This window comes from Colias eurytheme, chromosome 18 (genome assembly GCF_061535395.1).
Source record: "Colias eurytheme isolate Ceu_HAF_F1 chromosome 18, ilColEury1 Martin Lab GWU primary, whole genome shotgun sequence".
Taxonomy (NCBI): domain Eukaryota; kingdom Metazoa; phylum Arthropoda; class Insecta; order Lepidoptera; family Pieridae; genus Colias; species Colias eurytheme.
The window spans coordinates 2,191,592-2,209,962 of record NC_142997.1 but is presented as its reverse complement, the minus strand read 5'-3'; the positions used below and the strand labels follow the sequence as shown (position 1 = coordinate 2,209,962).

The window sequence follows — 18,371 nt, the reverse complement described above, 5'->3', positions numbered from 1 at the left end:
AACGTTCCATAGGAATTTAGGAAATAAAACTCAGAAGTACATTGCAGACAACTTTAATCACGTTCAAATAAAAAAGAAATGCAAATCATTCAACCGCAATACAGAGCGGCAAAGCTTCTAACTCTTTTCTTCTCTTCTAATGTTCTGCCGTAGTCTGTGGCACGTACGAAAAGATGATTGTAGACTTCTCTGGGATTAGAACGTCGCCTGTGGGCACTATTTCAGCATTGTTGTAGCTGTAACAAAGATATGGGTTAAAATTGAAATTGTCGAGCATAACTGTTTTACTCAAAAAATTGTGTCCTTTAAAATTACATTATAAAAAGGCATGTGTAGTGCATATTGATTGCCATAAGAGGAGTCTATATAGCTATATAATATTATAGTTGATGTGTCGAAAACTATTTATGAATATGTGGATATATTTTTAAGGAAAGTCGGCAACTTGTTTCTCCACACAAACAATAAGAAAAATAAAGTAAAAATTACGACAAAAAAAGGTAAATTCAAATCATATAACAAATCTATTAGCACAGTTTTTAATAAAGAAGTAAATAAAAATAAACACACATACCCCGAAGCCTCTTTAGTACCAGGCGACAATAAATGCACAGAGAGTTGTTCGGGCAGAGACGCGAGCGAGGTGAGGTTAGCACGCGCCGACACGCCCGCGTTGTGCACAGACACGTAGCCCGTGTGACCCGCCTTCCATCTGTACCACACAATTATATTCATTATATTTTAATACAAAGGTTTAGAACAATAATATCCGTGGCAAAAAATTACTTAAGTAACATAGATATGGTTCGAGAAGTGTCCTCGAAGGACCATTTTGTTGAGTCAATTTTCATTAGAAACATTTCTTAACAATTTATCATTATAAATGAGAATCTATATCTTAAAAAATAAGAAAGAGGCAATTTTACTCAGTAGGATTATAGAAGAATATTTAAGACTATGTAAAAAATTACTTTTTACAATTTTAACGATTCATTAACACTGAAATAAAAAGGTAATTAAAGGCATAAAAATAATAACTTTAAACACAAACCTAGCACACGCGAGCACTTCGCCCGTGTTATTGTGCGTGGGCGCCGCTTCGACCACGTAGCGGCCGTGCTCTATGCTCGCGTCACCGCGTAGTGTGCTCAACTGGGATAGTAACTCCGCCTGGTGGACGACAATATAATAATTATATTATGCTATTGCATAGCTTCTAAGGAAAAAACCTCACGCTCCCCACTCCGACGGGCGCGGAGGTGTGGCTTGAAGGCATAGCATGCTTTACCGCGGCAGTCCCCGAGTGCCACACGTCTTTTTTTATTCTAGTACTTTATACTATAAATACGGTTTATGAGGTGATGAATTTTGGTTAATTAAGAACAAAGACAGACTACAACTACTGATAAGGCAGGATGTAAGTGCAATTTACATTAAAGTTACCCAATTGATAGGTCTGAAATTAGATTTACGGCACGTACATAAACGTGCAAAAATTTAACAAACAATCTCACAAACGCAATTTTAATGAATTTCTTTGTAATCATGGTGTTTGTCTTTTAAATTCAAAGATATTAGCACTCACAGCAGTAGAATTGAATTCCGGTGCGGTGAGCTGTTCCAACGACAGCACAGGTGCAGCTGGGAGCAGCATGCTGAAAGCGGCCAGCTCTAGACTTGGTTCTTCTGACGTTAGCTATAAAGACACAAATAGAAGCATCATCACTACATAGTATAAAACAAAGTCGCTTTCTCTGTCCCCATGTCCGTATGTCCTTATGTCCCTTTGTATGCTTAAATCTTCAAAACTACGCAACGGATTTTGATGCGGTTTTTTTTAATAGAGAGTGATTTAAGAGGAAGGTTTTAGTATATAATTTATTAGGTTTTAGATAAAGCGGGCGTAGCCGCGGGCGGTAAGCTAGTTATACTATAAATACTACATGATCATGGTCATCTATCAATATTTTGGTTCAAATTTTCCAACGATAGTCAACTTGTCTTTTCGGTCTTCTAAGTTACTTTCTTCTAAGTTTTCGGGCAAAGTTTTATAAATTAACTGTACAACGAATTAAGTTCTTATTAAACAATCCAGCAGTCTTAATCCCGAAAAAGCAGCACCCTTACTATCCTTACTCCCTTTATTTTGAAGTGAAACTTCTTTGGGGTTGGAAAAAAATTTAGTGTAACATATTTTCGTTACGCATGACATTTTTCCGTTACGCGCCATCTTTTTCTTATCCCTACCACGCGTGATTCGACGTATTTCTGTAAAGTTGCATATAGTAAAATATTTTTGGAAAAATAAGGTTATATAGAAGTTTCACTTCACGTGTGTACACTAGTACACGCACACATTTTTTTGACGTGACAACGTCTTATAATTCGATAGCGCCGGCTGCACGTACGAAAAAACATGACTCATGCGGCGTTACCTCGCTCTGAGGCGTTCCGTAAGGCTTGAAGTGCAAGCGAGAGCGCGGAACGAGCGACAAAGAAGCACAATCGGACGTTGTCACGTTCAACTATCGTCAGTAAACCGACTTTACAGACAACCAATTTTTTTTTTTCCTAAAAAATAACCTTAATTCTAAAGGTTATCGTACCTGCACAAGCGGCCACCTCGGCAAGCGTTCCCTCAACTGTGCTGCAGCAGTAGCAGCAGGCTCCACGGGTATTGGCGCGGAAGCGGCCGGTCGCAGTGAGCTCGTGTTGCGGGCTAGTAGGTACAGTTCAGGCCGTCCACCCGCTTCCGCGATTGTGAATACTGACTCATCTGCAAGTGATAATAGAAGTTAAGAAATTGTACACACAAATAATTTCAACGTGTACATCAATCGCCAATTAAAAAAGTCGTCAAAAATGTTTGGGGCGACATGGGGTAAACGATTAATTGAAATAAACAAATTAATTCCTGGCAGTAATGTTCAAAGTATAAATTGCTCATTAGGAAACTATGCCTAATACATGTAGGCAGAGTTTTAATGGAGACAATTTTTAAGCGTGATAGTGAGTTAGTTCAGTTGTTTATTGTACGTGTTATAATCCATACTAATATTATAAATGCGAAAGTAACTCTGTCTGTCTGTCTGTTACTCAATCACGCCTTAACTACTGAACCAATTTGCATGAAATTTGGTATATAGATATTTTGATACCCGAGAAAGGACATAGGATAGGTTTTATCCCGGAAATCCTACGGGAACGGGTTTTTCTTTGAAAACGCGGGCGAAGCCGCGGGCGGAAAGCTAGTTGGTTATAAAGGCATTTTTAATTGATGTCACGAATGCCGCGTGTGGTCTGCGGCGGGCTGTGTGCTGTGTGCAGTGTGCAGTGTAGCGTGTCAGTCACCTGCGGCGAGGGCACGCACGAGGGCCGCCCAGTGCGCCAGCAGCTCGTCGAGCGCGGGCTGGTCGGTGCTGTGCTTGTGGCGCCAGAACGCGTGCTGCGTGTGGTCTGCGGCGGGCTGGCTGCCGCTGCCCGTGTGCGGCACCTCCGGAGCCAGGGTCACGTTCACCACCAGCTCGCGGGCTTTCTGCAACCTGGAGACAGACAATTCTATTATATCAAAAGACCTAATTTATTTACAAACCTATATATCGACCTAATTTATCAATCAAAGACACCCGGACCACCTTTTTTATAGTGTGGAAATCTTGCATAGATGCTCGATCCCCTGCTTTCTTTATTACAATCCCCTGGTCCCAGAGATGGAGCATCGCAATGCAGCGCAGTCATAGTTCCGACCTTGTTCTGACCTCCAGGACCACCTGTTCTTCATTACGATCCTACTGTTTTGAAACTCACCTAATACCATCAGCTCCAGCTTTCATCCAGATCTTGAGCACGTCATCAAACTTGTTGACAACTGCGGGGTTGTTAAAGTTAAGCTGCGGCTGGTCGGCTCCATACAGGTGCAGGTAGAACTCCTTGCGATTTTCGCTCCAGGACCATGCCGGTTCATTTTCTGTTGATACCTTAAAATATATGTTTGAAATGAGAAATATTTCTGATTTTGCATAGTTTTAGGATTAATTGACACAAATTAAAGAATTCCTTTTTTTTCAATTATAATAAAGCTGTAATTACCCAGGCATTAGGTGGTTTTGGTGTACCACTAGGCTCATCCGCATCATATTCCTTGCTTGACTGCCAGATGAAGTAGTCCTTGTATTCCTCTGAACGGTTCTCGCTCAGTTGGAACCATTTATGCGATAGGGGCACGAAGTTTGCAGTCAGGTCCACTAGCACTCTGAAAATTAATTTCCTGGTTAAATATATGTTTCTGCATTCAATTCCTGACAAATTTCACTATTTCTGTGTCAAGTTTATTCATACTATCTGTACTGTCATACTATCTGTATTATAGATGTACCCGTCCCGTTTGACCGTGTATCACAACCAAAACTACAAAATGGCTAAAAACGACACTAAGCATCCTTACAAATACAAAATCACATGTGACTATAATACAATTTTACTCACTTAACGCCATAAGACTTGGCCTTGGCCACGAAGTCCTTAAACTGCTTCAAACAGTTGGCATTTTCATTATCCAGTACTTCATATGCATCCTTGCAGGAGGATGCGAACACTCCGGCCACTTGCGCGTCTTTGAGCAGCTCCAGGTTTGGCTCTATTGTGGTATAGTCCTCTACAGATGAAACGTCTATTAGCGGGCCTTTTTCGTACCTACAAATATGAAATCATGAGCTAATTGCTATTCGCGAGAATGAACGCAAAAATTATTAAGTAGAACCTAGTCAAAAATTAGAGCCAAGTGATACACAAATTCGTTATTTTGGACGAAAAATAATAACCCAAAAGGAGATCTATGGTTATATATTGAAAATAACAATGGATAATTACTACATCTTTTTTAATTTATGACGAAGAGTAAATTGTTTTTCAGCATATTGATTATTGTTCATCTAAGTTATTTTTATATTTAACTACCTACAAATGATTTAAAAATCATCCCAATTTAATATCGACTAACCATTTGACAATTACTTCAGCCAGCAGGCGAAGCAGTAAGGTACACCACATCATAACATCATACACCACTATTCATTTAGACATTATTTTTGCCACAATTCTTTCTCACTTTAAACCAGATTGGAATTCTTCGACCAGATTGGAATCTAGCAATAACATTTTCTACATAAGAAGTGATTTTGTTTATGCAATTATAGTATTAAAATAGTATATTTCTAATAGAGACATCCGAGTTAGGGTGATCAAGTAAAAAGGTAGGAAGGCACAAATAGTAGATTTTGCTGCAGTGTAGTCGAAAATATCAACACCGTAAATTCATTACTCCTACGTGTTTTCCAGAAATTTATATCTGTAAAGATGGTTTTCTGAACTAATGGTATAGAGAGAGAATATAGATGTGTAATAGGAAGAATTTTTTTACACTATTATTGGATCATATTAAGAAGTCTGAATCTAATTTCTATCAAACATTCCTCTACTTACCAAGTCCTTGGCGGCGGCGGTGCACACTTGGGCGCCTGCACAATGATCGCGATAGCGCCGGCCAGCATGCACAGCCACATGGCCCAGAACAGTATGAACATGAACCAACGCAGGCGGATCCAGAACGGGTCCTCTGCGTACTTCATCAGCTCCTCCTTGGTCAGCCCAGTGAATTGCTGCACAAATTTTACGTGGCTGATGTATTTGCTGTTCGTTTATTGTAACGAGATGGCACGATGGCAGATATTGAAGTGAGAAGGGGACAGTTATGTTAAATTAAGCAGGGTTTTTCTTTGATGATAGCATATACGAATTAACCCAGATATAATCCAACTAAAAGTTCAGTTTCATGATCATCTGTCTGATAGTGACGTCATGGGAAATTGAATTTCATCGCTAATCACAACGCGCCAGTTCGCGAACAGATATCACCAGACCAAAGGTCAATATAGCTCAACTAATTGGATAGGTTTGTAAATAATTGGGACTTATTATTGATTTAACACATGGCTGCATCCGAGTTTAACGTACTTTATCTTGTGTAGAGCAAACAATCATTTATTACTTAATCTTATGTTTAATTTCAATTTACTTAATTTCCTTATTAATAAATATTATTTGAATTTACGAAGAATATAAGATAATAATTGTAAAATGTCAATATTTCACATGAATAACATTTGACATTATCGGATGTGCTATTGCCAATTTTTTTATCATTATTTACTGAATATATAGAGTATTATACATGTATATATACTCTTTACTTTAGAGCCAGCGCGCACGAGCAACTTTGTCTCCGCAACTATTTTGTCTCTCCACCCATGGGCTAGTATGAAAGTGCGCGCACGTTGCGTCGCAACTCCCCATACAAATTGATGGGAGAGACAAAATAGTTGCGGAGACAAAGTTGCTCGTGCGCGCTAGCTCTTACACTACGGTACTTTTATTTATTTAATCAAAAACTTATCTACATTCAAAGTCAAAATAACACTTATTATAAACCCAGGCCTAACTCATTACAGTTGCAATATTAATGGACTTGTGATAGCGTCAGGTCTTATTATTTTCCTTCAGATAAAACATAGAGAAATCCCGCCATGTTGACCCTGTTATTAGCATTTATTATCCATAAAATTTCTTCGCATTAATTCCTCAAACACCTAAGGCTTACTTACGCGTTTATTGGCATCCAGTTCAATCTTCGCGTCTCCATTCCTGTGGTCCTCCACCACGTACTTGGCGTCTGCCATGTCGACCCTCGTCACGATCTTGGCTTCCTCCTCCTTCGCCAGAAGCTTCTCCTCAGCACCGTCGCCGGATACCTTCTCCTTCGACTTGTGAAGACTGGCTTTGGATGTACGGAACTCTGGAATGGCATTAAGAGCGTTTATAAAAATGTATGCAGCTGCGTTTGGTGAATTTTAGTGTTACGTTCATTGAGAGTCGTGAATCGTGATAAACGTGTTCTCAACAGTTTTAGGAATACAGATATCAAATAAATTGTGAATAAAATATATTAAAGTCGCTAAAAACAATTATTTCTCGTAGTGGGATGAGGTATTGACGCATCCGTCTCAATGATCAATTTAACTTCAGCCATGAATAAAAATAAAACTACAGAAAGACAAAACAACAGGGAAAATAAGAAAAGAAAATTTTCTCTCTATTTTCAACGTACAATTTGTTCTTGTAACTGCACTTAATAAAACAATTTACCGACTAGATCTTATTCAATTCAATTAGATAATTGCCCATCACAATTTTAGAAAATTCTTGCTTACAGTTTCAGATTTTGTTGCTCTTATTTCGTATGGATATCCACGATATCTCACATTCCAATATTGTTAAAACGTCTTCTATAAAGACTAATCGCAAGTGACCGTGACTTTAACCGAATTCTTCAGCTAAATTATTCAATTGCCTCGCGAATATGTCCTAGTGGTACATTAATCAGCTTAAGTATTATAGTAGGGGAGCCCAGGATGCTAAATGTGGATTTACTCGAGCGTCACGGGAACCTATTAGAATAGGTAGATTAGACCATAGCGAGAAAAAAAGGTCCTATAATGTTTTCACTTTTAGCGGTGGGGAAGGGTTTTTTGATTTTTTTTAATTTAAAAAAGAAAAAAATTGGCTTGGAAATACTCAAGCGCGTTAGATATTGATATTTTGCATGCTCCAGGACGTCACTGAAAAAAAGTATACGTTAATCTGACGATTTAAGTGGCGATTTAATCGCTATGAAGAAAGGGTAAAAAATTTAAGTAATATTATTCGAGCGCGTCAGATTAATATATGGGGGGGTTAATTACAATATAAGAAGTCCCCATTTCGCTAATCTGACGATTCGAGCTCAACCTTAGGAAATTATGGATTATTCAAATTTTCCAGCGGGGCCCCTGAGCGCACCCACCAACCATAACTGCTCAATGCTCATATTGACTAGAGGTACTAATGAATAGCTAAGGTACCGTCCCTTATAGTAATCTGACGCGCTCGAGTAAATCCCATAATCCCCTCTTGGGCTCCCCTACTATTAGTACATATAACGATATATACCATGAGACCAAATTGAATGCACCTTCCAATAGATTTAATAATATCGGTGATCACACGCACTTACCTACCTACTTAGAAAATACCTTACTTTCTTATTTAATATGCATCTGTATCGAATTGGTTTTCCACTCTTATTTATTATACGTTCTTAAAATATGTAGTAACGTCTTCGAATTCATAGATTAATTAACAAGTTTTCTCTATTGACCTAATTTCGGTACACGTACATTTTATTTAAAAAACACAATTGTATCAGGTATTTGTATGTAAAAATGGTATAATACAGAGACCTTGACATACCTAATATATATTATTTAGTACGCGTATAAAACTACAAATAACCGTTACCGCTCTATTTTTGCGCATACGCACAAACACCGGGACGTTAGTACAAGGGTTCTGACAATGAAAACTTGTCTCGGAGAAACTACAATGCCAGCTTTATATTGACATTACTATTCAAAATTCAACCTTAACGTTTAGATAATAGAATTATTATTGGTAGTAATCGCACAAGAACGCGACCATCTCATTAACGAGGTCGGCCTAATTTGTTGAAACTGGAGCCGTAAATGGGTAAATTATCGTAACACACGTCTTATGACTTATTTTACATATTTGTCACATTCATTATTTGTCTACAAAATATTTACTTTTAACGGAATTGAAAATATCCGTTGTCGATCAATTTACGTATTGAAGTTATTTATCAAAACTTATGTGAGGCATCTTTAAAATGGTTATAGAAGCCAAAAAAACGGTAACACAATTTTTTGTGTCGAGAGGTTCAGCACGAAGGGCTCTTCAAAAATGTTATGCATTTTCCTCTTATTTTTTTAAGCCAAAAACTAATTTTACAATTTGTCAGTTCAGGCTAAGTCGGGGTGGGTTAGTAGTAGGTAGATAAATGGCATATTTTCTCATCACAGTTGATAGGTATTATTTGAATGAGACGTGAGCTACGTGCATTTCGTGATTTTCTATAGTTTTAAAATAACATTTTATCAGATTAACAGATCAAATTATAACACATTTAAATAGTATCTAGTTGTCTAGTATTAATTTATAAATATTTCATTAAAATAATACTATGAATAACTTTCTAAAGAAAAGCTTGTCGCAAGTTTTCAATCATGTAGGTACTACGTCTCTTGCCTACGTAAGCAATTATTTACAAGAATGATATCAAACAAATGGAATTATTATCATGAATTCATTTTAATTATTAATATTAATACAATTAAATATTTTCTTACATTTTAAATGAAATTAATATCGCGGGCCTCAATTACTGAAAAATAACACGTCTACATCAACAGAACTAAACGTTTTTACCAAGGAATGTTCTAGCTAAGATTATATCAATAATTATAATAAAGTAGTAAAGAAAGCTTACATTATTCAATGCAATATGTACTTCCGTGTACACACGTCCGCACTACAAAAGACATCACTCCGTACTGCCCAGTGCCCATGCTATGTGGTCAACGGCCAGTTAACCTGGAGATTTGCGATGGCACAAAAACCGAACCAGCAAGCTTAAGTGTACTAAATGCATTTAACACTAGCTTCTGCTCGCGACACCGCTTATGGCATAAGCATGGGCACTGTCAGTGTATGGGCAGTGCAAATTCATGCGGTTTTTTAGCGACATTTAATTAATATTATACTGATACTTTGAAAAACTTCGTTTCAATTTTGTAACCTCAGAAATTCTTTTGTCTACGTCTGATAAAACTATTAAATTTATCGTAGGTAGATTACAGAGGAATGTAAATAATCTATATAGGTCTATAAATCTTGAACTCAAAGCTGAAAGCCAAACCCGTCTCAGCAAACACGCCCCTAAAACTAGTACTTTAAATTTAGGGAACAGCTGTATATTTGTTTGAACTTTGAAGCCATATAATATATTTCAGTCAGTCTTTTTTCAATGATGTATGTAATATGTATACACCTTATATTTATCCTATATCAAACAATTTTACCCATAGGCCATACGAGTTATTGTAAGTAAAACCTTATTATATTTAACTGACCATACAAATTTTCGGTTCAAATTAAACCGATCTCTGATTGTAAAAAGCTGGTTTGTATCTTCCAGGAAAGCTTTGGGAATGCAGTTGAGTCGGTGCCCCGTCGACTTCTTGCTTCGTAATTATTGGCTTCATGTTCGGCAATAAGAAGTAATATTTCATCATACACAAGGCATTGTATATGCTGAATGTGCTTAAAAATGTAATGGAGCCGTGTTGGCAAATGTGAAATGCTAGATCAGGAGTGACGTATGGTCAAGGAATATACACTTTAAGCTATTTGTAACAACTATACTGACATATACTTTGCAGTTGCTCCATAAAAAAATATTTTGACATCTGTAGATATGTACACGTTATGGGAAGTTCCCAAATATATGAAAATTATTTTTCTTCTTGAAGGGACAACCATAACAAAAATACAGTTCTTAAGAGAGAAGCCAATTTTAGACAGGATCGTCTATAAAAATAAATCTATTACTTAAATGTTCAATAACCAATTTTATTATGCAATGGCGATACATCTATCGCTAATAACTATGCCTGTTGCACTTTCTTTAAATGGGTCGATGCATCCGTTTAAATCTACGACTTGCAATTCAATTACTCTGAATCTCAGGGGAAAGACGAGTTATGCCTTTCACTATAGAATACGTTTCACCATTGATTTTGTATACCGTAAGTACACTTTAATTAGATCGAACCTTTCACATCTATTGAGAATTCCAACTGAGGCCACAAAATTCCCAACGGGTTCCTACCCGTTGGAAATTGACCCCGTTGGGCTTAGGGATATCAAATTAGGTCTTCGTACATGCCATGAAAAATTATGGTTTTCTATTACGCTTCATAAAAGAAGAATGTGTGTCGCATGTATGTCGTAACTACTAACTAACTACTCATAAAAGTCTAATCTTGTAAGTGGAACGTTATTCTTATGCATTGATGGATTCCAAAGGCTTCGTATCAGTATGCGATATTATAACAGAAGCATTTATTAAATTATATAATAAATCCTCTGTAGTTTATTTGTAACAATAGTTTAATTATGTACCATACGTTTAATTATGTACCATAATTTTCGTTCAAAAATAAAAACATCATGCCAATATTATGTTCTCTAATAGGAAAAATTAAAGCATAAGAAAAACACAAAAACACCTGATAACCACCGTGAAGTTATGAATTTTAAACAATAGTTAGCATATGTTTATACATATTTGTAAAAACAAAATAACAAAAGGCACCCATAAGTTATGGTATGATATCGATATATTTAAAACTAGCTGTGCCCTGCGGTTTTACCCGCAGTGCTCCACTCCTGTTGGTCTTAGCGTGATGATATATAGCTTATAGCCTTCCTCGATAAATGGGCTATCTAACACCGAAAGAATTTTTCAAATCGGACCAGTAGTTCCTGAGATTAGCGCGTTCAAACAAACAAACAAACTCTTCAGCTTTATAATTCTAAAAATACGAGTAGGTATTGTGGATTTTCACATATTTATCAAGACATGTATTATTGCTGGATGGAATCTCGAATTTGCGTCTTCCTTGTTCTCTTTAAACCCCCTCAATATATCACGTCTCGATTCGAATTCCTAAGGCGTCTCTACAATAAAGCTAAATTTACGCATTCGAATCCCGCCTCACGATATTGTATTGTAAATAAATGGTTTGGAAGTATGAAAGAAGAATGGAATATACTACTAAGAGAATGAATAAGCAGAATTTTGAATAGGTAGGTAGTATAAAAAAAGCAAAAGATTATAAAAAAAATCAATTTTAATAATAAAATTTGTGTATCGAAATTACTCATTCATTTAAGTATTTTTTATGATATTTCTATATAATAAAAAAAAAATTAATCTCCAAAAAAATATTTGAGTACCCTTCGAAAAACTCTTGAACAAAGATATTAGAAATTCATATAAAAATAAACTTACGTACATATATAAGTTTTTTATAGAGCTTCCTTTACTAACATCACTACATCACACACGTTCAGACACTGAAGAAATGAATATATTTAGCCGCGTCGATAGATACGCGTGCAGCGCAAGTATGAACTATCTATCTCCCAGGCATTACTAAATTATATCCATTATTACAACTAGAGCACAAAAATTCCATGATGAAAGATTTATTGAACATTTTAATCGAAAGTAAAAAATCATTATCACACATCAGTCATTTTGAGAAAGCCACGGAGTCGAGACGTACCTACACAGTCGCGGTGTGACGAAAAATATACTCGTCGTCGCCGTAACTTTTATGAACAGAGATATTCATAAATCATACCTTTTTTGTAATCGATTTATGAAATTGTACCTATAAAATCAATTTTTTATAAAGAGACCTTATAAATATGGAATATTAATTAAAGAAGCTGTTTTCTCTACTTTCCCCCATTTTCCAACTAGTGTCCGAGCTCCGAGTCGTAGTGTGGATCGCGTGCGCCTGTAGTAAGTATAATATTTATTTTTTGGCTTTCTGTGTGTTCCCATTTAAATGTTGTACAGCTCTGACCATTTGAAGGCGGTTTAGTATTTTTGGTAAAACAAATTATGTTTTGATTTGCTGAATAAAAAAAAACTCAAGTGTCACAGAAAGCACTAGCTTTCAAATAAATAAAAAAATTACAATCATATGAACCAGACACCAAACTCGAAAAGCTCTGCGGTACTAACGTACAAATCTCAAAAAAAAATTGTAATTTTATTGGAAAAATTATATTTACTTGGAATATTTACAACAATTCAATTCAGTTCAATCGAAATGAAAACCAATAAGTTGTAAGAACTCTTGAAGTGGCTAAGTGACCTATTTCTTTCATTTGCTTTGTATCAAGTGAACAAATATTTACTGTACTTCTCTTTTGATGGATGCTAATGATAGAAGCTTGAAATAATAATACAAAAGTGGAAAATAAAAGATATTTATTTCTTTATTTTTTACATTTTGACATCACTCGTACCATACTCATGTGGTCATTGCTAACTTTACAAAAATAGAATATAATATTAAGGAAATAAGTTGCTTGATTTCTTGAAATAACTGATTATAACAAGCTCACTATTAATTTAAATTGAAAGTTATGACCATAATCATGTATCAGACCAGTGAAAACTTAAGAAAAATACATACATAAGTACTTATTTGTGTGAACTAATTATTGATAATAAATTTAAATTGAAAAGACATCAATGACCACATGCAGTCAATATTTTAGCTTTCCTTAAAAATACTTCAATCACATTTATACTTAGGTACATTACAGAAAAATAATAACTATCAGTCTTATCTATTAGTTTTGATTTAGTTTTTCTAAAAATTCTTGAAATAGTCTATTCCTATCCCTCTGTATGCTATTTGATTCTTCGACTATATTAATTAATCTATCTAACTTCTCTTCAACCAAGCGCTGCCTGTCTCTTAATTCTAGAGTCACTTTTCTAAATTCCGCATTACGTTTCCGCAACAATCGTCTTTTAGTTTCCTCATTTTCACCACTAGAAGGTTCCCCATTCTCTTGAACTTCTTCAAATTTTGATGTAGACCCAATATTTCTCAGCACTTTTACTATTCTATCACTCGTACAGTCTCTCAGCTTTTGCTGTATTTCAGGCTGATACTCCCCATCAATGCTATAAATTTCTTCAAAAATATCAAAATATGGCCATTTGAATGCAGTCACACCGTTCCTGTTCTTCTTACGTAGTAGTCTTATATAAGTTTGCTTTAAATTTCTAAACTTTTTATCACAACTGTCTGGACCTTTACCCACTTCATTGGCTATCTCTATCCACACATTTTTTTTTCTTATTTTAGGATTTCTAAACCTATCTACATTCTGTAAATACAATGTTAACATGCCCAGAGTGCTCTCGTGGTCCCAGTGATCATCGGGATCATCTGGTGTCTCCATTATATCTGATTGATTTAACTGCATGAATGCACCATCAGCTTCTATATACTCTATTTTAGTTGCTGAAAATAAAATCTCTGGTCATAATTATTTTATTTTCTTTGTGACTACTGGTTTTGATATTGAAAATTCAATTGAATTAATTCTCTGCAATTGTATTCAGTAAACCCCTCTGTCCTCAATTGGTTTATAAGAACTTCCTGGTATCATACAATGAGTTTATCTTCATGTGGTAACACTAAGAACAGATTTAATATATTGTATTTGCGAAAAAACTTTCGATATCTTTATGATGGTTTATTACAAAAAAAGATGCAAAAATTTGCTTCATTGCATCAGTCAGCGGCTTGACGACAAAATGGCGCTGCGTGTGGCGATGTTCGTCCAATAAAAGCGCTTTATAAACCGTACGAATTGCGAAGTCTAAACGTGTTGCTTTATGAAAATTGTGCGAATTCAGAAATTTATTGAAATTGATAAATTTTTATTACAAAAACCAATAATAATTTGACGAAGATCCTTAATTATAAATAGAAACATAAAATGTAAAGACATTTTTTTGCATTTTAGTACGCGAATATTTTTTCACACTCAACATAAATTAGTCGGGTTATAAATGACATTAATTTGTCAAAGCAATGTCAACGATCAGCTGTTATCTCAAATTCTGTCATTGTTTCATTTATTAATTAAGGTAAATTTGATAATAAGTTTCGATTATCAGGTAGTTACGTAATCATAAAAATTATGTATAAATAATAAAAAATTATGTATAATAATTCAATTATACAAATTCTGTAACCTATGATCTAAGTGTAAATTGATTTTACTCAATAAAACTATGATTATCACGTTACATGAAGTTTGAAAGCATTTTATTAGAGAAACTGAATGTTTTAAATGTAAAATATAATTAAATGTCTCGTTACCTCCATCATTATCTGGTAATGGCTTGTATGAGGCAACATGATCGTCTTCTTTCACTTGTCCTCCGTCTATAGACAGATGATTTTTCCGGCCCTCCGACATGGTTGATGACTTCTTCCAAACCGGTTTAAATTACTTTCACTAAACCCAATGTTATTGATAAGTTTTATCAGATTTAAATAAATTACAATTTCACTTTCATGATAACCATCTGCTCGTAGTAGCCTCAGCGCTAAGCGAAATAGAAGAATGACAGATCAGTGATCACCATTCACAGTCTAAAATTGAATGAGACAGATGTGAGATGAATGAATATAATATATGGAGCATAGAGCAAATACCACGCCCTAAAAGTCAATAAAAATTCTACTATAACCTTGAAGCACGTGGTAGCACAGAGCAAGTAATACATTACGTAGTAGTCTGACTTGAGTACCTATTAATGAGAGTTTGAAAATAACATTTTGTTTAATATGTTTTTTGATTGGTAGAATTAAAAAACGAAAGTTTAATAGTTTAATCTTTTGATCAGTACTCCGTACTATTTTCTCTACGATACAAAAGATGGTAACTAGGAGTCGTCTCTCACAGAACAGTAAAAACAAACAGAATGTATTTACTGTTCTGTGGAGTCTCTAATAAACTTTTTAATAAATAATTGACACTAACAGTTTATATAATCTGTTCTTTTCAGTTTTCACTTTTCACAGCTGTTATTTTTGCTGTCATATTTTGTCAATGTCAAAATGTAACATCTGTAATCGGATACGTCTTCCTCTTTTATTTACTTTTGATTTATAATTTATTAATTTACAATATTTATTTTTGATTATGAGATTTTATTAGGTAATAATTTAAAATATGTGCACAATACCGCCAGCACCACCACCCCCTCCTGGCACACTTATTCTAAGAACGAATTCTCCTCCAAAAACTTTAGATAACTCTTTCCTTGAGAAGTATCCCAACGTATGCGAATGGGCTACATCCGATTACCAGCTTTGGGACGCATGTTGGAAGAACAATATTTGCCTTCATCAACCCCCTTTCCAATATTCTTACAAGCATTATGACTCCATAATGCAGGTGGGCCCTACCTGTGGCTTGGTGGCACTTTCTATGTTATTAAAAGGCAAAGTAACATCAGATGAACTGTTGAATATTACAAAGGCTGAAGGTTACAGTAACAATGGTGAGATGTTCAGTTGCCAAGATATGGCCAAATTGGCAGAGAAAGCTATAAGTATGGCAGAATTAAATGATGCCAGAGTAGAAGTAAAAAAAGGTGGTCTTTATAGCAATGAAACTATAGGTGAATTATTAAATGGAGCTACACTGCTTGTGGCGTATCCTTTTCAAATATAGCATAAAGAACTAAAAACCTTAACAAAAAAATCTTTGCTAGTTTTTTTAAGAAGGTACATATTTAATGTTTTGAAAAAAAAATGCATATTGAGCTTACAAATGAAAATAATGATAATTTCTCAATAAGCATAAATAATAGCAAAAAAAGCATACAATTTTATTTTGATTGTTAAATAATCTTGTCACCTTAATTTTTTATATTATTGATCATCTGATTGTACAAATAATTCCTTAACATCAATTCAGTTATGACACAGACTGCAACCACTCGCCATGCCTGCGAAATGGTCATACTGCCCACTGGGCGCTTGTGTGTGGAGTCATCATTGTTGACGACCCTAAAGATGATTATATCTCCAATCCTAATAACACTTTTATATTGGCGAGACATGGAAAATCAAAATTCCTTGCCGCATGGCCATTAGAACAGTTAGATAAAAGTAATAAAAATTTACAGGAGTTTTCTCCAAAGAAACAGGAAGATGGTTTGCTTTATATTTTACCAGAAGGGGGGATGGGAGGGGAGAGAGGACTAAGAGATCAATTTTTAATGTTTACAGGTCTGTAACAATTATTAATAAGAAATACTATACATTGTTGAATTATACAGTATGTTGTTTTTGTTTTAAGATTATTAATTAGAATAGGTGAATAAATTATTTATATATTGTTGATATTCTTTTATTTACTTTTTATATTTCATTCCCACTTACATGCATTTAAAAGAAACTTTCAAGTAAATAATACAACATTTAATTTTAATGCAAAATGTTTATTTGTACAATAAATACAAATCATACTTGCGAATTATGATAAAATAAATCTCATGACTTCACTTAAAACATTACAATCATATTGAATTTATTAAACTGAGTCATTTCATATAAAAATTAATTAAACGGGGGAAAAGATTTGCACCATTCAAACAATATAGAACTCCTTTATAAATAACTTAAAAATAGAATAGAGAAACATAAAATATCTTTTGTACTAATTAAATCAACTTAAACTTCATAACTACGGTTACAGTTCTGCTAATAATGCCGCAAAACAATTTGTGATGAATAATTGTGTTACATAAAGATTACAAATGTTTTAATGAATATTGACTTATATTAGAATGATAAAACTTGCATATTGGCGTACTACATTGCCAAATTAAGAAACGTAGGTATAATCGCCACGGTCAGTATTAATGAGATCATTATAACGAAATATTAATTATTGAAGTAGGTATATAGAGGTTGGTGCTAGCTTATGGCATAAACAATGTTAAATACCTCAAAAGCCAAAATATTTTACAACAGATAAGCTCAATGCTTGCGGACAAGAAGTGAGATAACCAATTGTATTAATTATTATATGTACTTTAAATAGGTACATAGGAAATTATTTTTTTCAACTTAATAACTGTCATAAAAACCATAGACAACTTCCTTTTTGGAGGGAAAGTTCATTCGAATTTCGAAAACTCGCGTAAAAATAGAACACATGCCATAAATTACCACCAGCTGCTGTACTAACGATACATGGGTGTTAATTACAATAAAGATCGCTAGGCTAGGCCTCTAGACATAATGATCACTTGAGCTTCTTACCATTGCAACGCCATTAGTGGCCATTTACAAAAAATCCCAATCCGTACAGCCTTTTATATCTAGATGCGCTCAGTTGTGTAATTATATATTGGCATTATTATTCCATGCAGGTTGAATCAATAATAGTACTTAATTTATAATGAAAAAAATTGGTTGTCTGTAAAGTCGGTTTACTGACGATAGTTGAACATGACAACGTCCGATTGTGCTTCTTTGTCGCTTGTTCCGCGCTCTCGCTTGCACTTCAAGCCTTACATGGAACGCCTCAAAGCGAGGTAACGCCGCATGAGTCATGTTTTTTCGTGCGTGCAGCCGGCTCTATCGAATTATAAGATGTTGTCACGTCAAAAGAAACCTTCCGTAGGTTATGATTTTACAGACTCATAGACGAAATCGTAATAAAATATTCTTAGACATTGTAAGAAATTATTATTAGAGTTGTGACCTAACGTTAAAAATAAGGATAACTTAATA

The 18,371-nt window shown here is 34.8% G+C and overlaps 2 protein-coding genes across 2 annotated transcripts; one reads left to right on the top strand and one right to left on the bottom strand.

Moving 5' to 3' along the window:
* Positions 1 to 37: 37 nt before the first annotated feature.
* On the bottom strand, positions 38 to 15,226 carry CD98hc (CD98 heavy chain). The gene is made up of 12 exons (XM_090112176.1): positions 14,937 to 15,226; positions 6,660 to 6,850; positions 5,482 to 5,657; positions 4,486 to 4,692; positions 4,090 to 4,252; positions 3,808 to 3,977; positions 3,352 to 3,542; positions 2,607 to 2,776; positions 1,586 to 1,696; positions 1,052 to 1,170; positions 575 to 712; positions 38 to 236 (listed from the first exon to the last, which is right to left on the bottom strand). The coding sequence occupies exons 1-12, from the start codon at positions 15,034 to 15,036 to the stop codon at positions 137 to 139; spliced, it is 1,836 nt and encodes a 611-aa protein (XP_089968302.1). The 5' UTR covers positions 15,037 to 15,226; the 3' UTR covers positions 38 to 136.
* A 336-nt stretch (positions 15,227 to 15,562) lies between these two features.
* Positions 15,563 to 16,971, top strand: LOC149900460 (actin maturation protease). The gene is made up of 2 exons (XM_090112175.1): positions 15,563 to 16,280; positions 16,546 to 16,971. Exons 1-2 carry the CDS (start codon positions 15,796 to 15,798, stop codon positions 16,865 to 16,867), a joined length of 807 nt encoding a protein of 268 aa, XP_089968301.1. The 5' UTR covers positions 15,563 to 15,795; the 3' UTR covers positions 16,868 to 16,971.
* The last annotated feature ends 1,400 nt before the right edge of the window (positions 16,972 to 18,371 follow it).